Source organism: Schistocerca piceifrons, chromosome 4 (assembly GCF_021461385.2).
Source record: "Schistocerca piceifrons isolate TAMUIC-IGC-003096 chromosome 4, iqSchPice1.1, whole genome shotgun sequence".
Classification (NCBI taxonomy): domain Eukaryota; kingdom Metazoa; phylum Arthropoda; class Insecta; order Orthoptera; family Acrididae; genus Schistocerca; species Schistocerca piceifrons.
Window position 1 is genome coordinate 678,727,948 of NC_060141.1, and position 25,695 is coordinate 678,753,642.

A 25,695-nucleotide genomic window follows, 5' to 3' on the forward strand; every position below is an offset into this window, starting at 1 on the left:
ATATTCAGCAGGGAGGCAAATCCGGGTAACATGATCAGGGAACACCACAGAACAGCCAAGGAAATTCTCCTGTTTGGAGCCATCAGTGTAAACAACAGTGAAACCGTGATGCACATCTAAAATGTTAAAAAACAGTGACTGGAATGTAAAATCTGGCGTGCCATCCTTCTTAAAACAAGTCAAATCTAAAATAAGTTTGGGACACCGGAGGAGCCAAGGTGGAGATCTGCTCCAACCGCGATGTAAAACACGAAGACCAGCCACAGACATCGCAGCGAGGCAATCCTGTGCGCGAATCCCATAGGGCTGCGTCGCACGTTGCCGGTTATGAAATAACCGTGCCAGAGGAGGCTGAGCAATGGTATGGTATGCAGGTGTGTAGGGTGTGGACAAAGTTTTATATGCCTGGCGTACCGTAAGTAGCCGTCGCCGCATATGAAGTGGCGGTTCACCTGCCTCTGCACAGAGGCTTGGTATGGGGCTAGTTCGGAATGCCCCAGTGGCCAACCGAAGCCCTTCATGGTGGACAACGTCCAAAATCTTTAATTACGAAGGCCTCGCAGACCCATACACCGTGCACCCATAATAGAGCCGAGATCGCACAAACGCCCTGTAAAACTGGAGCAGACAAGTCCTGTCAGCTCCCCATGTACTGTGGCTAAGATATTTTAAAATACTTAAAGCCTGAAGCGACCGCCGTTTCAGGTCTTTAAGATGAGGTAACCACGTGAGCCTCGAGTCAAAAATGAGCCCCAGAAATCTCACCGTGTCTTGAAAAGTAAGAATAGTGTCCCTCAAGCGCAACTCAGTAAAGGTTAAAATCGAACGAGAACGGTTAAAAAGAACACATACAGACTTCTCGGTGGAAAACTTTAATCCACTCTTCTGCGCCCAGTCATCCAAACGCCTAATCGTAAGTTGCAACTGACGAGTTGTCGTTGCAAGGCTTGAAGAAGAGCAGAACAGAGAGAAATCATCCACAAACAAAGAACACTGGACAGGACTTTTCACTATGGACGTAATGCTATTAATAGCGATGGCAAACACACTTAAAACGCTACCCTGAGGGACACCATTCTCCTGCTCAAAGCGATCAGACAAGACGTCACCAATTCGGTATCTAAAATATCGTGGCAAGAGGAAAGACTGAATAACAAGAGGAAGACAACCACGAAAACCCCATTCGTGAAGCTGCGCCAGGATGAGGCGCCTCCAAGTGGTATCGTAGGCCTTCTCGATGTCGAAAAATACACCTAGAAGGTGATGACGGCGGAGGAAAGCTTGTTGTATAGCCGCCTCCAGGAGGGCAAGGTTATCGAAGGTGGAACGGAACCTCCTGAACCCACACTGGAAGCGACTAAGGAGTTGCCGGGATTCTAACATCCAAACAAGGCGGCAGTTGACCATCCACTCCAAGGTCTTCCCTATGCAACTAGTGAGGGCAATACTATGGTAGCTACTTGGGCTCGTGCGGTCTTTCCCAGGTTTTAAAAAAGGGAGTAAAACTGCCTCACGCCACGCGTCAGGAAAGTTACCCGACGCCCAAATGTCATTAAAAAGTGCGAGGAGGAGTTCTCTGTTGCGCATTGTGAGGTGCCATAGCATACTGTAATGGATCCTGTCGTGACCAGGGGATGTGTCACGAGCTCCAGACAATGCAGAATCCAGCTCCCACATAGAGAATGGGCAGTTGTAAACTTCATGAGAGGTGGACTGGAAGTTCAGACTACATCTCTCAGCAACCGCTCTATGGCGCTGGAAACCTGGATCCTGACTGGTTGTTGCAGTAACTGTGGCAAAATACGCTGCCATAGTCTGGGCAATGTCTCGCGGATCCATGTGGAGAGTGCCGTTAGACATTACAGCAGCTATGGGGCACCTCCCTCTGCCAGAAATTTTCCGGATGGTCTCCCACACAATGGTACTTTTGGTGGAATGATTAATGGTGTTCAGGAACGTTTGCCATGACCTCTTCTTGCTCTCACGAATAATGCGGCGACATCTTGCCCTCGCCACCTGAAAGGCTGCAAGATTCTCAGCAGTCGGCCGACACTTGAACCGACTCAGAGCCGCACGCCTGGTCCTGATTGCAGAGCAGCAGTCGGCACTCCACCAAGGCAAAGGTGGCCTTTTCCGGTGGCCTGTGAACTGTGGAATGGATGCTGCAGCGGCGTGGTGGACCGTGTTGGTAATATGATCCACCCACATCTCAACATTCGCACAGTGTTCGAATTGGGCCAACTGGCTATAAAGTGTCCAGTCAGCTCCACTGAGCACCCATCGTGGTGGTCGCCTTTCGGGGCCCACGCCATCTGGCAGGTGAATCCAGATTGGGAAATGATCACTGCCGTGCAAGTCAGCGACCACTTCCCAGTGAGCACTGGCAGCAAGAGCTGGAGAGCAAAGCGAGAGATCAATGGCAGAGAACGACCCAGTCGCCGTGCAGAAATGAGTACTCTGTCCTCCATTCAGCAAGTAGGCACAGGATGACAGGAGAAGCCTCTCAATTGCTCTACCCCTGGGGCAGGTAATTGCAGAGCCCCAAAGCACATTGTGGGCATTAAAATCACCACAAATAATGAATGGCTGGGGGAGCTGTGTAAGAAGGTCGGTGAGGGCCGCTTCATCAAGAGCATCATGTGGGGGCAAGTAAAGTGAACATACAGTCAATGGATGACGCACGTGCACGGACACAGCGACGGCCTGTAGAGTCGTCGTAAGTGAGAGAGGCGAGGAGAGGTAGTCCGTCCTGACGAAAATACCTACGCCTCCTCTAGCTCTCTCTCCACGCAGGTCGTCCTTTTTGTGGAGTGTATAGCCTCGTATCTCAGGGGAGTATGTTGGATGGAAATACGTCTCCTGGAGACAGAGACACAGTGGTCTACCCTGAGAAAGTAGACGAAGTTCCTCCACATGCGTCCTGAACCCTTGCAAGTTCCACTGGAGTATGGGAGCCATCTATGTTGGGGGTAGTACCTTCATACTGTCTCTCCGACGGGGCGGGGAGACCGCAGCAGGTGGAGGGGCAGGCGTGGGACGAGATGAGTGCCCCACACATACATCGTATTGCATCAACTCTGGGGAAGAATCAGATGAAGCCTCGCGTAAAACAACATCCGCATGGTCAGATGGTTTACCACGGGATTTGACCCGCTGTTGCTGCTGCACAGTAGCTTTCTGTGGTTTGGTGGACTTTGAGGGAGCTGATGTGGGAGTGGTAATTGGCGCACTGGGCTTGGGGACAACCTCAGCTGTTGGAGGCGCGAGGGGCTGGACCAAGTTCGTCACTGTACCCTTGTCTGCCGTTTGAGTAGGGGCTACTGGCTCTGAAACAACAGCTGCGGTGCAAGTGCACTGACAGCTGCAGGTGTTAGTGCCAACACTCACCACCTCAGTCTGCGTCGAGGCATCGACTTTTGGAGTAGGCTTCTGTACCAGGGATGCAAAAGATGTAGCAAATGTGGGAGGTTGCATCGACTTATAAATCTTCTTGGCCTCACCATAGGGGATACGCTTGGTCGTTTTTATTTCCTGGACCTTGCATTCCTCTAAAAATATGCGGCAGTCCCGACTCCAAACAGGGTGGTTCCCAGAGCAATTAACACATTTAGCCGGAGACGAGCAACCAACTTCTTCATGAGCAGCCTGACCACAGTTTCCACAAGTCGCTTCGCCTTTACAGCCGAGGGTGGTATGCCCAAAACGCTGGCATTTGAAACAGCGCATTGGGGCCGGGAAATAAGGCCTCACACTAAGGCGAAGGAAGCCAGCTTTAACATGTTCAGGAAGTTTTGTGCTACTGAAGGTTAGAATAAAGGAGTCGGATTTGACAAGAGTGCCATCAACCCTCTTCATGATGTGTTGGACATCAACGATACCTTCTGGAGCCCACTCACGTTGCAGTTCTTCCTTGGGAATATCAACTAGATCCCGGCATGTCACAACACCTTTGCTGTAGTTCAAGGTGCTGTGCAGTTCAGTGTCTATGGCATACTCTCCAAGGCATTTAGCAGATTGGAGGTTAGTTGCTTGCTGGGAAGTGGAAGTTTCCACTAGCAAGGTCCCATTACGTAAGCGCTTCACCGATTTTAAGGAGCCACAGATTCCCTCCAATCCCTTTTGTATATAGAAGGGCGAAACCTTCTCAAAACTACCCTCCTTCCGTTTCACAATGAGAAACACATTCAGATTACCAGAATGCATTCTGTTACCTAAGACTGGACTTGTTAAAGAAGCGCCGGAGTCAGGGGGACTGACTGCATGGGCCCTCTTAAGAGACTGGGTGTTAGAACCTTCCAGCAGCCCACCTTTTCCGCTGGGAGGAAGAAAAGAGGATTTCGAAGGATCCATCGCGGTCCTATGAGCAGCTAGGGAACTAGAAGTCCACCTAGACAGAGCGCCGCGTGCCTAGGTAAGCCTTATACAACTGAGGTGCGGCAGGTTCCCCAGAGGTTGCCCGCTATCGACTGTTCCACCTCAACAGCCATGCATCTCATCAGCGCGCAGCACACCTTGAGATTGAGGTTTTTTTTATAGAGGTTTATTCCATCCTCGCGATCCGGGCGGTCAAGCCAAGATCCCCATTCCCTGAGACACACAACGTTCCACCGCCGCGCCGCACGGTGGTCGCTGAAGTATGCTCAGAGGTTACGGTGACAGGGGACGGGCGGCGCTTACCAGTCCCCAGCTCAGGAACCCCGGGTTTGCCAAGCCCATACCCAGCAAATGAATGCTGAGCCCCTGGGGGCTTTACACTGTTGATATGCCAAACTGGAGTTTCAATTGTTAGAACTGAAACAAATGCATATCTGGGCAACACTGGTAACTTAACTAGCAGAGAATATGAACATAAGAGTGGACCATGTGACAATTTACGTGGTTCAGAATAACAAAACATACAATTGCAGAAATTAATACGGAGGCGATTTAAAGTATTTAACCTACTAACAAAATCAACACCTTTTTTAAAATAAAAGTTAAGTAGTTCACATGTGCCACGAAATGGTGAAGATAAATGATTACATAATCAATCATACACAAGAAAATTTCTTCACAGTCAACAAAGAAAGAGGATGTGATGTATGATGGACCATTATTTAGTAATGTTCACTATTAAGATTTCAGAAAGGTAAGTCTTTCCGCTCCCGGGATTGGAATGACTCCTTACCCTCTCCCTTAAAACCCACTTCCTCTCGTCTTTCCCTCTCCTTCCCTCTTTCCTGACGAAGCAACCGTCTGTTGCGAAAGCTAGAATTTTGTGTGTATGTTTGTGTTTTATATATATATATATATATATATAGAGGGAAACATTCCACGTGGGAAAAATATATCTAAAAAGAAAGATGATGAAACTTACCAAACAAAAGCGCTGGCAGGTCGATAGACACACAAACAAACACAAACATACACACAAAATTCTAGCTTTCGCAACCAATGGTTGCCTCGTCAATGATATATTGCACTTAACATACAAGTTGAAGATGAGACTATTCTGTTGTTTTTGTGCTCTGTTTTATAGCACTTAACATACAAGTTGAAGATGAGACTATTCTGTTGTTTTTGTGCTCTGTTTTATACATATTAGAAAACAAGAAAACAGAGCACAAAAACAACAGAATAGTCTCATCTTCAACTTGTATGTTAAGTGCAAAAGAAAGGACAAATAGACTGTGAGAGTCTGTGTGAAGGATAGCTTGCATACATTGTGCCAGAAGACAGGCAAGATACAGATATGGAAGAAATTGTGATCAGTAGTACTGCAGCCAGAGCATGACAGAACAACCAATGATTTAAGCTCAAACAACCAAGCAGCATTATATAGCATGCATTCAGGACTATTAAAAACCATTGGCAGGTATAGGGCATAGTGTCATTTGGTCTGGTACCCAAATTCTACAAACAAGAGATGTATCAATACAATTTCACATTATCAGCATCAACAACAACGCAGTACTATAATGGGAAGTGCAGAAAAATGTGAGACTCACCATTCACCCAGTTAATGTCCCTTGAAGCTTCTGAAATTATGTCAACAGTAACATCCTAAAGAAATTAAGGAAATACTGACAAGGTGCTACAAGACAAAGATTTTGGCATCAGAAAATAGAGAGGTACCAGAAACAACTCCGATCCCACATTAACAACAGAAGTATGAATAAAGAAAATCCAGCACACAGTCATGGTATTTGAGAACTAAGGTAATTGTCAGATTAGGAAAGAGGTTTGAAATTCTGGATGAAGAACAGAGAGAAGTGTAATCTGCAATATCTACAAAATTCAAGAGGGAACAACATAAAATCAAGAACAAAGAACAGGGAAAGACAAGATTTCAACTTATCACACTGCCATAGCAGCTATCTAAAAAAAATGTAATAAAATTTTGTAAGAGTAATGCAAAGTTGTCAAATACCAACAAAGGTTTACAGACAATAAAGCCATCCTGCCAAATGTAAGGAAGACATAAAATTCACTTTGAATGAAACTGAGAAGCATTTAGGATGGAAGAGTTACAGGTCAATATAGGGCAGATGACAAATGACTGTACAACTGGAAGAAGTAGACTAACAAGCTAAATCATGTTTCCCTGGTTCTTAGTTGAATGAAGTTTTTGTGACAAACTGGGCTGCGGCTTTGTGCCATAGGTTTGGGAGTTTCAGCATCCCCCCTAAATAGGCCAGGTGTGCACTATACATCAGAGGAAACTAGATAAGTAGCCGACTGTGTGTGGGACGCATCAAGAGTACTCAACAAGGCCATATGATGCTGTTCTGCACCTGTGCTGTGGGAGGCAATGTATGATATTGGCTTTGTGTTTTTTCCTGGTAAGTAAAGTGAGTGACAAAGAAGTTTTTTACACTGTACAGAGTAGGTGAACTGAAGCAGATATTTTACCAGTCCAGTACATCTGAAGTGGGGTGTATGAAGGTGAGGACTTTGAACAGAATTTTTTGAGGGATTCATGTTTGAAAACACTAAGTTGAAGATATGCTTAGGTCGAGAGTACTGTAAAGCATGTGGAAATAACTCTCTGGAGGAAAGCCATGTCAAGTAGGTCATCCAGGCAAGTTACTGAATCTGTGAATGGCTCTTTACTACTAGTTGTGTGATTCTGGTTCGTAGTAACGTTCTAAAACAGAATAGGAGGCCAAAATTTTAAATAGTTTTTCAGGTGGACTTTTTAGTATTGCAACAGTAGGGTTTTGATCTGGATAATAGGGCATTATAATTTTTTATTACAGAATAAAGATGTCTTGTGGAAACATTTCAGGGATTATTGAGTCATGGTAAAATGTAGAACTGCACTGTTGCTTAATAGGGACTGACTGGACCTATATACAGGTAGGCCTCTGTACAACAGGTTGCACCCCAATATCGAATTTATTTTAATGTCACTAGAGTTGATTCTGTAGATTGGACAGTACTTAATGAGCAAGTGGGATAGGATTCCATGAAGGGCAGCAATATTTTCTCTATTGGCACAGAAGGACAGAGAAAGGGCTCAAAGGTTCTGAAGGCAACACAAGCAGAACCTTATATCAAAATAAAAGTTGGTGGAGAACAAGTCTGAGTGAGTAAGGGAGGCTGGAATTAGAATACATTGGTCATCCTAAAAAATTTAATGCCGATTACCACAGAGAGAGAACATACACAACATTAAATGGAAAGCAAATTAAATAAGAGTTTTATTCTTCAGCTCTTACAGCCTGATTTGACCACTTCAGTAAATCATTTTCTGGTCACCATTTTCAATAAGTTTTCTTTCCGAATTGTCCAGTACATTTCATTCATTCTAATCTTTGTTGTCATTTCTTATCTGCGAATACCTCTTATCATACGTCATTTGTCGATTTATATAAATAACCAGTTACTTCAAATTACAACCTGTTTGCATATTAAAAATTGAGTCTCACTGCCATCCTATCAGTGCATGTATTCATGACTCCACACAGTGGCAAATAGATAAGCTGATAGATGTCATATAGGTTTGCTTGCAACTGCTACAGGCATTTGGCCAAAATAGTTGGATGAACGATAGTCACCTTTCTACTGAATTCTTGTAGCAAACCACGAAAGAAATAATAAAATGTTTCACAACACACAGGCTGAGAACTGAAGTTTGTCAGCAATTCAATAAATCTAAGATAAATGTTATGCTTACAAATAAAGTGTAACAACCTACACTGATGTGGCTTTGTGAAACAGAAGTGACTTAACTGAGGTATGTTAATATAAAATGGTTTCATTCCACATGTGTGAAATTACTTATCAATATGGAAAGGATGAATTCTGAGGTGCCAAGATAAAGGGGTATCTCAGGAAATGGCCAAAATGGAGTGAAGCGATCTACTGCCTGCAGAAACCAGTCGCTTTTCGGTAATAAAAGAAGACTAGGTTGTATCTTCACTGTAAGTATGATAATTCAAGTGTGTAAAAGGATATACATCACAATGTGGCAACCAGTGTTGGTTAATGCATATTATGTAACTTACATCTATAACATCCTAATTAATGACAATATTATGAAGACTGATTGCTACTCAACATATGGAGGAGATGCTGAGTCATAGCCAGGCATAACAAGAAGACTGTTTACAAAGTTTTGCTACAGCTACATAAATATTTATTACTCAAAAGGATAGCCAACAGTTGCAGAGACATAAGTCTTCGCAAAATGAATGTATGAAGCTGAAGGAATATGCATAAACTTAGGATTTAATTGTAAAATCTGAGGTGGAATGTGAATGTTCAAGTTTGATGGGTAGATGGCAACTGAAGGAAAAGAATTATATAATTACATGTTCTCCATACAAGGAAAAAAGCTGCACTTCCACAGAAACCACCAGATAAGATGAATTCTATCACTCATTTTTCACACACATATATTTGTATTTCTTGGTGTTGAAACAGAAGTGTCCTGAAGAAGCCATCCAGCTTTTAACTAGACTAATGTTACAACAGTTTAATGCAATACAGCTAAATATAAAGAACTAACAGAAAATTCCCCCTAGGACTTTCTAAGGCTAGGTCAGTAGCTGGCTAAACTTAGGAAGTTTTTGTTATTTTACGTATACAAAATACTTACTTGTGACAGTTTAATATTTTCAGTCACAAACTGCCAGAGAACTGGAAACTGATACACATCAGTATTACATAGCTCAAAAGAAGGAAACCAGGACATCCATGCATATGTATCATATCAGAACAGGAGATGCAATAGAGAAGCAAGAGTTCCTCAAAATTTCCATTCTACATAAAGCTCATCTCTATGAAGGAAACATTTATTTGATGTCCTCATATTAGAAAACAAACTTACTTGAAACCACCATCATATGAACCTTCTCCATTACCCAAATCTTCAAAAAGTTTTTTATATATATCTACACATGTTTCTGCCAAAAGTGTTCCAGTAAACTGGTTAGTGTTTTCAATTCCTCTCACACACATGACTGCCTCTGCACCAGTTGGAAGTAAGGTGATGATAGAATCCTGCGAACACCTGAGAAGAAGCATTATTCCTTTAATTATGTACGATAACACACAAAAATAAGTTCACATATTTGAGTAAAATGTACAAAACAAAGCTGATTAAGTATCTCTAAGAATAAATGTGAACATTTAATCTACAACAGCAATAATACATACATTGTCCTTGAAGTATTGTCTTTGTTGGCAGCTGGACTCTGTTTTGATTGCTTTGAATTTTTAACTTCTAGCTGAGAATAATTTTCTCCCTCGACCATGACAATTGTAACACCACAGTCGTCCTATTAAAAAAATACAAAATTTCAAAAAACAAGAATAAGTCTCTTGTGAAATAGTTTAACATAAGTTATTAAGTTAAAATTTGAAGAAAGGCTGTAATTAAAGCAAGGGCAAGGTTGTATATGAAGCACTGCAGCTTGTTTCAAATCTGTGAAATATCTCAACTGTACAAACTGTCAGTATTTCTTGGCAGATGATGATGTTGCTGTTTTGCATCAAAAGACTGGTTTGATGCAGCTCTACACAGTAGTCTATCCAGTACAGGCTTCTTTATCTCTGCATAACTATTGCAACCTACATCAATCCTTGGTCTCGCACTTTACAATCCCCCTCGCTGCAACCAAACTGACTATTCCTCGATGACCCAGGATGTGTCTTCTCAACCAATCCCTTCTTTTACCAAAGTTGTGCCATGAATTTCTTCCCTCCTCAAATCTATTCTGTACATTTCATTAGTTATATGCCTTACCCACCCTATCTTTAATTTTCTTACATGGCACCACATTCCATAAGCCTCTTATCTCCATACATGTACTGTTTATTTTCGAAGTTTCACCCCTATACAAGCTATACTCTAGTCCACTGCTCTTGGGGGGATGGGCGGGGGAGGGGGGGGGGGGGGGGGATGGGGAGGAGCTTTCAAACACTTCAACTTACACAAATTCTTCTGCATACCTTGCGGGACAAGCAGTACCACAAGAATGGATACTGTGGAGAAATGACAGTCAGAACGCAGAGGACTGTTTCCAGAACTAATTTCCATCCTGCAAAGGAATATGCACTTATTAGAAGCTTCCTGGCTGGTTAAAACTGATTATTTCATTCGGAACTTTGATCAACTTTGAGTGTCAAAATTTCGCAGATCAGTAAAAATCAATGGTAATCATCAATTCACAACCTAGTGAAGGTACAAACAAAAAGACCTGATTTTACACAAATACAAGCTGGAAAATAAATAATAATGAAGAAGAAGTTGTTAACACTCCCACACTGCCAACATTCGAAATAATTTTTTCGCTCTGTAAGATTAGAGTAATGAGAATATTGGGAATGCAAGTAATGAATGCAGGGAATAATTACTCCCATAAGAATTCTCAGAGACAACTCAATGTTGAAAAGAGTAAAGTCACTTTGTACACACTGGCAGAGTAAGAAACGGAAATTCAAACTTCTTGCAGTTAACAATAGGTAACAGAATATAACAACAGGAGGGATTGACTAGCAGTCACTACACAATTATCACTGAATTCTAGCAAGTCAGTGGTCACAGGATGACCATAATTTAACTACTGAATAACCCTATGTGCTTAAAATGCTACGAAAACTGGGTGCACATTGTGATATCATATGTATAAGCCAAAATCAATATGAAAGCGTGTCTCACTACTTCAGAGGTTGTTTCTGGACAGTGGATTTAAAGAGCTACGGTTCGACACTCTTGTAATTGTTTTGTTTTAGGGCGCAAAAACAACTAGGGTCTTACATGCCCACATCAGAACTGTACAACACAAAGACAAAGAGAGGAGTTCAATATGACTACACATTAACCTCAACTCACGGAAGAGAAGACAGCTAAAACCAGCGACATGGAGAAAGGTCTACCAAGCCTTCCCCAAACTGCTACGACGGATAACAAGTAAAACGCAGTCGACAGCCTGCGCAGTGTTCACCGAAACGGCCAATAACTCAGATGGGAAACACATACGAGAACGTAAGTGGTTAAACAAATGGCATTCCATCAGAAAATAGCAGAGGGGTTTTTGGGCGCACAACAGCAAGGTGTTCAGCGCTCCATCAGAAAATGGCGGACCATCAAAGGTTAAGTGCAATGAGTACAAAAATGTGGGAGAGCACCACTTAACATATGGTGATGGTTAAAAAGACAAGTACCTGATATGCGACCTAGCTAAAATGATCTCCTCATGGTGAGAGGGCCGAGAGGAGGTTGTCCAAACTGCTGGGAGGGGCTTAATAAACCTGAGTGTTTCCATGAAGGAAGGATCAGGTGTTGACGCCAATGTGACACCAGCTGTCGACAGACAGCAACACAGAGATTATCAGGGGGAATGTGAGAACTTGCGTGCTGAGGTCCAAGGACTGTGGCCTCAGCAGCACCGTCAGCGGCCTCGTTTCCTGTCAGACCGACGTCACCAGGAAACTGCATAAAAAAATCACAGTGGCTCCATCAAGAGTGAGCAAGTGACAGCTTTCCTGGACCCGTTGCACTCAGGCAAGGATGGCGTACAGTACACAGAGGCTTTGCCACACAGAGAGTCGGAGCAGATGACGCAATAGTAAAGCCTGTGTGGCCGGATGTACTGTGTGGCCTGATACAGGGCGAAGAACTCTTGCTATAAATACTGGAGCAGTGTTCCAAAAGCTGATACTGAAAAACATTGGTGCCAATGATGAAGGCACACCCAACGCCATGGTCAGTCTGAGAGACACCAGTGTACTCAAAGGTACTACCGCAAAGTTCCGTGCGAAGGTCATGAAACTGAGGGTGATAGAGCAAGGCTGGAGTAGTGTCTTTAGGAAGCGAATGATGGCCAAGGTGAATATCGGCTGCCACACAAAGCCAAGGTAGTGAAGGGTTTATACCCACTGGAAAAGTTGCAGGTAGCATGAAGTTAAGCAAGAGCCAAAAGCAACCTCCATGAGGAAACAGTGAAGCGAGGAAGCACCCATACTGGTGATCAGAGGAGTCATCGAAGAAGAAGGCATAGGATGGGTGCCACGCATCGCAAATGGCATGTGTATCTGCTAAGGAGAAAGTCACAGCAGCAGGACAGCGGTAGTTTGGCAGCTTCTGCATACGGACTCTCAACCGGGCTAGTGTAAAAGGCCTTACTAGCCAAAGAGGTGCCACGATGGTGGATAGTACTGAGACTGTGTAAGAGGGAAGAATGTGCATATGCATAAATGAAACACCCTTAGTCTAGTTTTGGAAGGACAAGGGACCAGTACAAACAGAGGAGGGTGGTTGGATCTGCTCCCAGGAATTTCAATGAATGGAAGAGCAACAGGCTCAAGATGTAAAGACAGTGGAAGAAACGAATTGTGCTGCCAGAAATTCATACAAACGGGTTTTATCAATTGGAAAACCACAGCCATTGACTATGTGCCATCAGTAAAGACTGTCGAGACATCGCTGGAGGTGCCACTCAATGAGACAGGCCCGTGGAGAACTGCAATAGATAGTAAAATCGTCAATGAAAAGGGAGTCAAAGATGCCTGTGAGGAGACAGGCCATAGAGGATGACGCTCAGAACGGAACCCTGAGGCACACATTTTCCCTGGATAAAGGTGTCCGACAAGGCATAACCCACAACTACCTTGAAAACTCAAACTTTTAAAAATTCCTGAAGGAAATGGAGCAGGCGACCACAATAGCCCCACATGTAAAGAGTACGGAGGATACCAGTCCTCCAGCAGGTGTCGTAGGCTTTCTCCTGATCAAAAAATACGGCCAGTCTGGTATTTCTGCACAAAATCATTCACGACACGGGTGGACAAAGTGACAAGATGACCAACTGCAGAACATCATGCTCTAAATCCAAACACTCTAGTGGTTAATAGTTTGCAAGACTCGAGCCACAACACCAGCTGGGCATGAATCATGTTCCATCACCTTGCAAGCACAGCTGGTGAGAGAAATGGAGCAGTAGCTAGAAGGGTGGGTTGGTCTTTACTGCGGTTAAATATGGGTATGACAGTGGCTTCACACCAGCAACTGGGAAATGGGCCCTCTCCCCATATGCAGTTGTACATATGAAGCAGAAAGTGCTTGCCCACAAGAGAAAAGTGCTGCAACCTATGAATGTGAACATCATCTGGCCCTGGTGTGGAGGATTGGGATGAAGTGAGAGCATGATCTAGCTCCCTCACAGTAAAGGCAGCTTTGCAGCACTCACGATTCTGAGACTCCTCTGCTTATTTCTGATGGAGGAAGGCATGGTTATAGTTGGAGGAGCCCAAAATCTCCACAAAATGACGGCCCAAGGTGTTGAAGACAGCAATAGGGTCCACGATGAATCATCTGCTACTGTCAGGCCAGAAATTGGGAAATGGATCTTAGTCCCAGAGAGCACCCAAGTTGCACCACATTACAGAAGAGGGAGTGGAACTGTTAAAAGAACTAGTGAATGAAATCCAGCTAGCTTTCTTGCTATCCCAAAGAATGTGATGATACTGTGCACGCAACTGTTTATAATGTATGCAGTTTGCCATCGTACGATGATGGTTAAAAATGCACAGATCCCATCTCCACACACGAATTGCATCACAGCACACCTCAGTCCACCAGGAGACCAGGACACGGCACTGTAAAGAGGAACTTTCTGCAGCAGTAAGGATAATGTTTGCAAGATATTCCAACTGGTCATCACAACTAGGGAAATGATGTTCGTCAAAGGTCGACAGGGAGAGGTAAAGCTTCCATTCAGCCTTAGTAAGCCGCCATTTGGATGTGCACGCAGGTGGGGTCAATCAAATGGATAGCACACAGGAAATGGTTGCTCAAGTATATGTCAGAGGGCACGGACCATTCTAGATGATGGGCAAGCTGGGCAGTGCAGAAGGATAGGTCCAAATGGGAACAGGTGGGCGTAGAGTCTGAAAGGAACATGGGTGCTCTTGCATTAAGGCAGAAGAGGTTGAGTTGATTGAGAAGGCAACCAAGAAGGCACCTCTTGGACAGGTTCTGGGAGAACCGCGAAGGAGATGATGCACATTGAAGTCACTGAGCAGCAGAAAGGAATGAGTTAGCTGCCCAATAAGCTGGAGGAAGTCTGCCCCAATGACATCAAATGACGGAAGTATGTAAACAATAAAAAGGGAAAAGTGAGGAAGGAAAAGGTGAACCACACCAGCCTGAAAGCAGGTACTCAGGGAGATGGGTGGACTATGAATCCCATCCTGCAAGAGCAGCACGATTCCCCCATGAAATGGAATGCCATCCTCGCAGGTGGGTGGGGGGGGGGGGGGGTCAAAATGGACTGGGAAGAAATTTGAGAGACCAAAGCAGTCGTGAGCATGCAATTTAGTTTCCTGAAGGCATAGAACATGTGGGCACTGCGTTTCTAAGAACAGCCGTAAACAAAGAGGTCTGTTGGATCAAAGATCATGAACGTTCCATGGGTGCAGTGTCATGACGAGGAAGAAATGAAGGAGTGTCAGCTCAGTGGCTGCTGAGAGCCAGCCTTCGAAGACTTTCTGCTACAGGGCACGGAGGCAGGACATCTTCTCCACGAGGTCTACAGAAGCATCAGCAAGGGCAGAAAAATAGTTGGTGGTGCACACCGGTGACATGGAGGTTGGCCGCATGAGGGTATCACGTGTCAACACCGTTGGAGAGGATTGTGAAGTCAGTGAAGGAGAAGACCATTTGCCTTTGTTTACCTTCCTGGAGCCTTTCCTGCTGGCAGAGGAAGATTCGGACATCGGTTGGCTGAAGGGACGTAGGAAGTCTTCATGGAAGTATTCCTTCTGTCCTTTCCAGCCTGCCAGTTGTGTAGCTGACGACTTCACCCCATCAGGCGAAAGTTTGGTGGCGTGTTGCACAGCTGGATGTGGGGATGGGGACACTACCATGACACTGGACGAGTTCACAACCACAGTGCTAAATTAGAAGTCGCATGTCTGTGTGGCCGTGTCTTTTGTGGAGTGAGATGTAGCATGAACAGTACTGTACATGCCAGATGACAGATCACATGGTTTCCGGCTAGCCAACAACTTGCGAGCGCCTGGGTAAGGCACTTTTTCCTTCATCCGGATCTCCTGGACAGCTCATTCATCGAGAAACACAGACAATACAGGAGGAGGCTGCATGGTCACCACTGCAGTTGATGCAGAAGGGAGGAGGAGGCGGACAGGTGCCCTCGTGAGCATTCCAACCACATGTTACACATATGGCTGGGTGTAGACAGGACTCTCGAGTGTGGTTGTAACAGTGACACTAGCAGCAGTGCATCGGGTTCAGAATATACGGCCTGACTGTGATAACTTCATAACCTGCTTTGACCTTTGACGGAAGAACCACTATCAAAAGTAAGAGAGAGAGTGCACGCGGGCACTATGAAGTTATATACTTTTTTCATCAACCAATGGACTGCAATGACACCCTGATCAGCAAGGTACATTTGAATTTCTGCCTCGGTCAGACCATCGAGCAGCCAAGAGTAAATAACACCACAGGAAGAATTCAGCATTCGATGGGCCTCGACACAAACAGGATAGCCATGGAGGAGCAAAGCTGCAAGCAGTTGTTGGGCTTGAGAATCTGAAGTAGTATCTAAAAGCAAAGTGCCACTGCATAAATGAGAGCATGATTTCACAGGGCCAGCAATTGCATCAACACCTTTCTGAATAATTAACAGATTTACTGTAGTGAAGGACTGAGTGTCTTCTGTAAGTGAAACCAGGAGGAACTGTGGTGCAGCTGAGAGGATCTTTCAATCGTTAGCCTCATTGCATTTGCATTTCATAGCTGCTGACTGCGAAGAGGAGTGGCTCATTGCGAGAAAATCTCCACGACTGCCTGCATCTCCAATGGTATGCTCCTTCCAACTGGGGGCCACCTTCCGAAGGAGGGCACAACCATCATAGGTGATTGTTCACACCTCAGGTCACACCTCCCAAACACCAGACAGAGGGACCAATCGGCAATGTGGGAAGGTAGCAGCTCAGGCAGTCACCCCTCCCCGAGCCCGGCCTGTACCAGGAGGTACATGCGAACCCTATCTGTCGACCCACGGCTGGGAATTAAGCATTACCCAATCACCTGTTACGCGACAAGACCTGTAGGCTGGCCTTCAAGGAGCACACAGGGAGGCAGAAGAAAAAGAGGAACCGCAAACACTGAAGAAAGAAAAGAGGAATGAAAAACAGTGGAGAGTGCTCTGATACTGACTACTGAAAATGCAGAATACATTTCCAAAAACAGCCCAGACATGTTCCCCAAGGAAGGAGGAAAAATAACAGCAAGAGGATAGACACGCGGCATAGAAGGGAAAAGATGCCGCATAGGCTCGGGGCCCATGGTAGCCAAGCATGAACCCGCCAAATAGCGGTGAGCACGGAGTGGGGGGGGGGGCTCTCGTACTGTACGTTAATGAGCCAAATACAGCACTGCACCATAGTTTGGAACCTGTATTAAACTGTAGGTCCTCCTCCATCTGGTTTGTTCATCCTGTTCAATGTTATACGGGAGACAAGGGTATGTCCACTGAAAAGAGACCATGCTTACTAAATTACTGTCACGCTCAAACCAACTTTTGCATTGATGACATCTCAATCAAGGTTGACAATGCAAATACACTGAGGTGACAGAAGTCATGGTATTACTTCCTAATATCATGTCAGACTCCTTTTGCAAGACGTAGTGAAGCAGCTCAACGCATCATGGATTCAACAAGTCATCGGAAGTTCTCAAGAGAAATGCCATGCTGCCTTTACAACTATCCGTAACTGCAGAAGTGTTGCTATTGCTTTACTTTGTGCATGAATTGACTTCTTGATTATGCCCCATAGGTGTTGGATGGGATTCATGTCAGGCATTCTGGGTGACCAAATCATTCGCTTGAACTGTCCAGAACAATTCTGGCCCGATGGCATGGCACACTGTCAAGCAAAAAAATCCCATCATTGTCTGGAAACGTGAAGTCCATGAATGGCTACAAATGGCCTCCAAGTACCGGAACATAACCATTTCTAGTCAATGATCTGTTCGTTTGACCAGAGGAACCAGTTCATTCCATGTACACACAGCCTACACCATTATACAGCCACCACCAGCTTGCACACTGCCTTGTTGACAACTTGGGTACATGGCTTTGTGGGGTGCGCGCCCCAAACCCTTCCAACAGCTCTTACCACCTGAAATCAGGATTCATCTGACCAGGCCACAGTTTTCCATCTAGGATTCAACCAAAATGGTCAAAAGCCCAGGAGAGGCACTGCAGGCAATGATGTGCTGTTACCATTGCACTTGGGGCGGTTGTCTGTTGCTATAGCCCATTAACACCAAATTTCACTGCACTGTTGTAATGGATATGTTCATCGTATGTCCCACAATCATTTCTGCTGTTATTTCAAGCAGTGTTGCTTATCTGTTACCACTGACAACTCTACGCAAAAGCTGCTGCTCTCATTCATTAAGCAAAGGCCTTCGGCAACTGCATTGTCTGGTATCTGTGGATGTAGGAATACTGAATTTCCTAATGATTTCCAAAATGGTACATCCCACATGTCGAGCTCTAACTACCATACTGCGTTTGAAGTCTGTCAATTCCCATCGGGGGGCCGTAATCATGTCGGAAACCTTTCTGCATGAATCAGCTGAATACAAGTGAGAACTGGGCCAATGCACTGCCTTTTTATACCTCGTGTATGCAACACTACCATCATCAGTATATGTATATATCACCATCCCATGACTTCTGTCACCTCCATGTACACACCGCTACTGCTCTCTAGGTTCTGTTCCTTTAGCATCAAATAACAGTGACTTTAAAATCTGAACTACTGAAACTTTTGCTCTCACAGGAAGCCTTTGAGATTCATGGTCAACGTTCATGTTTGCTGATTTAACACAAAACCACAGTTGCCCGCCTCCAATTTGCGTTCGAAGTCAAATAGGCCACACCACCTGACAGTCGGCCCCAGGTGGCAGTGTATTCTCAGCAGCTGAATGATGTACCCTCTACAGTATTGATTGTAAAGATAACTGTGACTACACTGTTTTGAAAGTGTACCACCTAAATATGCCACCTACTGTTTGCCTGGCATTCTGGCCTCTGTGATGGGCAGCATTCTGTGTTCAAGTGCTGCACCTTGAGAAGTGCATTGTTTCTTTCTGTTAACATCACAGATACGTAATTATTTCAATGTTTCTTAGCTATGGATCAGTCTTGACTACTCTTTACCTTTCATATCCTTCATCTCGTAACTGCAGTCTCATTTCCATACAAGTTCTAGGTAACCTCTCGCACCCTGTAATTTATGCCTGCTACCTGCAGAATTTAAAATACTATATTCCAGTCAGTACTGTGAACCACTTTACCCAAATGTACAAATGTAGGTTCCCTTTTAAGCTTTATACAATGTTTCAAGTTAAGCAAATTTCATTTTATTACGACTACCCCACTTGAATTCATTCTGAAATTAAGACTCCATTCAACGAGCTACCCTTGTAGTATCGGAGCACCAGTGCAATACACCTCCCTAATTTGCTCCTGGAAAAAAAAAAATCCATCAAATGCTACCTGCCATTACCGTACTTTCAATTAGCTTCACACTAGTATTATCTATAAATAAAATAAGAAGATGAGCAATAATACTGATGTATTCATTAAATACTGGCTTTAGCATAACAAGGCATGTATTACAGCAGTAACATCACTTTTGTGACAAGTTACATTCTGTTCAAGCAACTAGCCTCCAGTAACTAGATCATATACTTGGGGTTCCCACGCTGATAAGGAAACGTCATGCTAGTCTTGAATAGTATTAGGATGTACAATACCTAGGAGGAAATACTGTTACAACCGTAATGTTGACTGATGTGTTCAAGTAGTTGTATTCTTCATTCGTGTGATCATATTGTCCATAGTTGCTTCATAATTATTGAAGGTATTTTAAATATGTCTGTATAATTTTAAGTAAGTGTGTATCTGTGTTTATTAATACAAAAACATCGGTGATCTGCAATGATATATATTTACAATCTGGTTTGCTTTTTAGATCTAAAAACAGTTTGATACAAAAGATGCACATTTTACTTAAGGTATTTTTTTATGTTCAATTCTCACCCCATCAGGAAACAGCATTGTTTGTGCAGTCTTTAGGTATTCCCTCACTTGGCTCTTTATTTATTTATTTATTTATTTGCCTAATCCCAGATTGTTTTGCAGCACTATACATTCCTTGATGTGGAACATTAAACAATGTAGCACCCCTACTGTTTATTTGCATATTCTGGCTACAAGTGTGTATATGTGTTTTGTGAGAAGTGTTGCCATCTTAACCGCCAGTTTTGGTTATCCCTTGATCTCAAAATGTTCTCTTCCTCTGTGGTTCATCATGTGTGCATTTTATGATGTACTTACATTGCTATGTATTTATTTAATGTGTAAGTGAAATGAAGGGGGTAGTGATGAGTTGAAGGGGTGGAGGTAAGGACCTGGGCAAAGATAAGTGAACAATAAGGGATGAACAATAAGGGATGGTACAATAGGAGAGAAAGAAAGGGCTGGCAGCATAAGTTTTTAACCTCTATCTGAATGATTTTGTACAGTGTCTGGTTTCCACTACTTCAATGATCATTAAGTATCTGCTTATTTATTGTGTTCTGGTACCTTGTGTATGTGGTGGTTTTCATGAAAGTGTGTGTGTGTGTGTGTGTGTGTGTGTGTGTGTGTGTGTGTGTGCATGTGCGCGTGTGTGCGTGTGCGCGTGTGTCCTGCTGTTCATCCCAATGTAGGTTTTATAACAGTTCCTGCAATTGAAATGACAGATACAAGTTAGTTGTGAGACATGTTTTTGTACTGAATAATGTTTATGCTTTTTTTAAAAAAAAAATATACCCGATCGGTCCAAAAACTTGCGAGACTGAATTAATAAAAGAATAGAAAAAAATTAAGATGGTTCCATTCTGGAAACATCCCCCATGCTGGGGCTAAGCCATGTCTCCGCAACATCCTTTCTTTCAGGAATACTAGTTCTGCAAGGTTCGCAGGAGAGCTTCTGTAAAGTTTGGAAGGTAGGAGACGAGGTACTGGCAGAAGTAAAGCTGTGAGGACGGGGCGCAAGTTATGCTTGGGTAGCTCAGGTGGTAGAGCATTTGCCCGCGAAATGTAAAGGTCCCAAGTTCGAGTCTCGGTCCGGCACACAGTTTTAATCTGCCACGAAGTTTCATTAACATGGTTGTTTTAATGCTCCAGATGTTCTACATAGTGTCTCCCCACTTGAGAAGAACAAACAGAACATTCATTCATACAATCTTGTGAAACTGTCAAAAAAGTCCTTATTTAGCATGCTGTGCAAATCACACACACACTGGCTTGAATTTGTTTATGTCAGCAAAGTGTAGACTCTTCATATGAGTTTCTGCGCTCTCATTCTGGGGTAGGCCCACGTTAATAACACAAATTCTCGTCACCAATGATGATTTTTTCCACAAGAGAACTGTCTGCATTTTTCATTTGAATCGAGTCACAGCACATGTCCACTGTCATCATCTGTTTGGGAGTCACACACATTTTTCTTCTTCACAACATTCTGGAGAACATCTTGAAAACGCGAGTTAGAGATGTACTCCATTAATGATTCGTATCAACGACGACACACTAATGCCGCACATCCACTACTTCACATTGCCTTTCTGGTCAAATGCATATACAGTGCTCACAGTTGTTAGTTCAAGCTGTACCACAGTTACAGCAGTGATATCACTTACATGCCAGAAATTAAATCAGTCTCTGAACTTTTCAAACAGGTGTTACGTTACCTATTTTGTATAAGAGTTTATTGTTTTAGGTCGCTGCAAGCCATTTTCTTGTGATTTTACAGCTTGTATGTGTTGGTGTGGTCTGGTCTGTCTCAATTTTTGTGTCTATTTTTATATGAAGTTTATTTAATAGTGTTTCTTTGTATCAAACAATGGAAACTCCAGGTTGGAATAACAACAATATATGGAAAAACAAAATGTTGAGCTGCAGGCAGACACCTGCACAACACCTTTCAGCCAAAGCCTTCTTGGAAGAATCTTGCTGTCTGTTTAGCATTTATATGACTGCAGCTTGTCTGTAATTCTGTCGGTTGTTTGAGATTGCATTTGTTATTACATCTGTCGTGCATTTTCTGTATATGCCTAAGGTGTGGTTGTGATTTTCTTTTCTTATGGTTGTATGTAGAAAGTTCAGCGTTTTCTTGTTCATTTTCTATTGTAAAATTTGTATTCTCTGCTTAATTATTGTGTTTTTATCTGAGTTCATCTACCATGCATGTAATGTCATACATATAGCTGTGCCAGTAGATGTAGTAGAACTTCTTTTTTATTAAAACTTCAAACATTGTTTTTTCCTGTATGATACATGGAGATGTTAGCTATAGTTTCTGAAAGGGTAATCTACAGTTCACAAGACTTCATGAAAGAATGATGTCATTCTGACAGCACATGGTGTATCAAAGACAAAAGGGGATGTCTGTCTACTGTCATGATCATTCAGTTCACAACATGTCAACACCGAACATGGCACTCAAAACAATAACATTCACTTCAATTAGAGAGAGCTGTAAGTTGAGCTATTTTGTTATTGCAGGGTATGCTAACCTCGAAGTTACATTTTTTATGAACGTGTGAAATTTTGAGATATACCGTCGTTTGACTGTCACACATATGCCCGCAGGGGGGACATAGAAACAGGCATCCCTGACATTCAAATGCAACTGAACGAGTAGAAAACGTAAGTTGTCAGGGCCAGATTGAATCACACATCAGTTTTATAGTGGCACTGCCCCTTACTTAGCTTTCATTTATTGCAAATATCTCAGCCAGCACAAAGTCCCTAGCAAAACCTGAAAAATTGCAGGTGACTCCCATATAGAAGAGAGGTAAAAAATGGACCCACATAATTACAGACCAATATTCTCAATGTTGGTTTGCTGCAGAATTCTTTAACACATTCTGAACTCGAATATAATAAATGTCCTTGAGACAGAAAAGCTTCTGTCCACAAATCAGCATGGATTTAGAATGCACTGTTAAGGAAAAACACAGCTTGCTCTTTACTCACATGGTAACATACAAACCATGGATGGAGGGCATCAGGTAGATTCCATATTCCTAGATTTCTGGGAAGCATTTGACATGGTGCCTCACTGAAGACTGTTGAAGGTCCAAGATATGGAGTATGTTTTCAGATATGTGAATGGCTCTGAGACTTTCTAAGTAAACTACTTTCAATTGTATTCTTGTTGAAATCACCACATGGCCCAATAACTTTTCTCTCTTTTACTGCCACACATATCCTTGTGTTCCTTAGTAGAACACAAGTGGCAACACTGAAGGTTGCACTTTCATGTGTTTCGTTTTCTGTACTTTTTCTGCCATTCGGCTCTTGTATGGAGTTTTCGCTCCAGTCATTTCTGTAACACTAGGTGTGTACTGCTGTGTTGAAAAAGTTGTTAGCTACATGACCTGAGTTCAACCAACAGTTGTTCACCCACCTCCAATGCCCCATCTTGGCACACGTTGAGTATCAGCTTGTAAGTTGTGACAAACACCAGATTCCTCTTCTCAGTTAATTCATGGCCAACACAGTTTACAAGTCATTGTCCACTTTGTCATGTACTTTGTGGTTAGCAATGTGAGTACTGAAAATCTATCAGGGTTAGATGACTGTTACTTTTCATTTTTCTGTTGCAGGTGCCATGCATCTGGTGTCGGACCAAGTGCCTTACAATTTGGAGTCCTTATGATTTCAGTTTTTTGATCCATTTGCCCTGGGGTAAGTTTTCCAGACTATTTCGTGGGCATACATCATCCTCAAACCCTGAACTATCCTTAACCATTCACTATCTTTATGATATCGACATGACAGGTGCTCCCATGGAAGATCACCTGTGGAACCTCAGATCTTTGTTTATTGTTCTACAGGCAATGGGCCTCAAATGTAATCTCCTGAAATCTCTCATTTCCCCACCTTCTATTGTTTATCTGGGATACAAAATATCCCAACTGGGTGTGCGACCCATGGAATAACATGCTGTTGCCCTTACAGCTTTGCCCCCCACAACAGACAACTAGAAACAGATGAGAGTAAAACAAGAAAGCATATTACAGTGGCTGGCCGACCACATGAGAATGAAAAGGAAAAGCCAGCCACTCTGCAACACATTTAAAAAAAAAAAAAAAAAAAAAAAAAAAAAAAAAAAAAAAAAGAGGTTCAAATGGCTCTAAGCGCTATGGGACTTAACATCTGAGGTCATCAGTCCCCTGGACTTAGAACTACTTAAACCTAACTAACCTAAAGACATCACACACATCCATGCTTGAGGCAGGATTCGAACCTGCGACCTTAGCAGCAGTGCAGTTCCGGACTGAAGCGCCTAGAACCGCTCTGCCACGGCGGTCGGCCTAACGCATTGAAACCTCCACCCTGGAAGCACTAGGGTGGAGGACACAGAGGAACAAAGGACATGAGCTAAAACTTAGATCAAATGATAAAACCCACCTTCACAAATAAAACGTAAAACTAAATCAGCCAATGAGGCGTTGTCAGATATAATGAGTGGCAACGAGTCTGGTAACCCAAGATTTCATTGCTGGGCAGTTAAAGTGGGACAGTGCACAAGAATATGGGCCACTGTCAACCGGGTGCGGCACCGACCCTAAGGTGGGTCTTCATGGTGCAAGAGGTAATCGTGGGTCGCCCAAGCGTGGCCAATGCGGAGCCGGCAGAGGACGACTGATTCCCTTCGAGAGGCCCGCATGGAAGACTTTCAGATATTCGTAGTCTCCTTAATGACATGCAGTTTGTTGTGCGTACTGTAATGCCATTCCATCTCCCAAAGCCGAAAAACCGTGTGTCATACATCAGAACGCAGGTCAGGTTTCCGCATAACCTGTTTGGCCAGCCTGTCGGCAAGTTCGTTGCCTGGGATGCCGACATGTCCTGGGGTCCACACAAACACCACTGAATGACAGGACTAGTCCAGAGCATGGATGGACTCCACTGAAGGCGAGGGTAGCACTGATCGAAAGCTTGTAGGCTGCTCAAGGAGTCAGTACACAGAAGAAACGATTCTTTGGGGCCTGAACGGATATACTGAAGTGCACAAGATGTGGCCAGCAGCTCTGCAGTGAATGCACTGCAGCCATCGGACAAGGAATGCTGTTCAATATGGCCTCTGTGGATAAAGGCAAAGCCAACATTACTATCAGCTATCGAGCCATCGTTGTAAACAACTTCAGAGCCCCAGAACACTTCAAAAATCAAGAGGAAGTGACAGTGGAGAGTGATAGGAGTAACAGAGTCCTTAGAATCATGTGAAAGGTCCAGACCAATCTGTGGCCTAGGTGTACACCATGGATGTGTATGCAGACAGACCTGGATGGGAGGTGGTAAAGGGAAGGACTCCTGTTCAGACAGAAAGGATCACACACAAACTGCAATCATTAGCCCTGACCTGGGCCACCAATGCAGGAAACGGACAGCCGTGGGTGGAAAAAGGAGACAGTAATTTGGATGCTCAGGAGAACTACGAATATGTGCAATGTAACTGGTGAGCAGTTGTGCACATCGGATTTGCAATAGAAGGACTCACGGCCTCCACCAGGACAGTGGTCACCGGACTCGTCCTAAAAGTTCTCATCACTAGGTGAACACCACAGTGGTGCACTGGGTCGAGCACATGCAACACTGAGGGCACCGCCGAACCATAAACCAGACTCCCATAGTCAAGGCGGGATTGAACAAGGGCTCTGTAGAGATGCAGCAGTGTGGAGCGATCTGAACCCCAGTTGGTGTTGCTCAGGTAGCGGAGGTGCTGCCAACGCTTCCGTTTAAGCTGCCGAAGATGAGGAAGCCAAGTCAAAAGAGCATTGAAAACCAGACCTAAGAACTGATATGTCTTCACTACAGTGAGTGGATCATCATTAAGGTAAAGAGCTGGTTCCAGATGAACAGTACGATGCTGACAGGAATGCACGACACACATCTTCATAGCGGAAAACTGGAGGCCATGCGCTAGAGCCCATGACTGCGCCTTGTGGATAGCTCCCTGTAGGCAACGCTCAGCAACACCAGTACTGGAGCAGCAGTACAAAATGCAGAAGTCATCTGAATACAGAGAAGGTGAGACGGAGGGCCCGACAGCTGCTGCTAGACCGTTAATGGCCACTAAAAATAGAGAGACACTCAGTACTGAGCC

The 25,695-nt window shown here is 43.9% G+C and overlaps 1 protein-coding gene across 1 annotated transcript in view; it reads right to left on the reverse strand.

The window, feature by feature from the left end:
* LOC124794622 overlaps nucleotides 1-25,695 on the reverse strand; it is a 212,408-nt gene that overhangs the window by 65,593 nt on the left and 121,120 nt on the right. The window contains exons 14-15 of the mRNA XM_047258114.1: nucleotides 9,643-9,764; nucleotides 9,314-9,496 (exon numbers count right to left, since the gene is read on the reverse strand). Coding sequence (XP_047114070.1) covers nucleotides 9,314-9,496; nucleotides 9,643-9,764 — 305 coding nt within the window. The remainder of the gene's footprint in view (nucleotides 1-9,313; nucleotides 9,497-9,642; nucleotides 9,765-25,695) is intronic.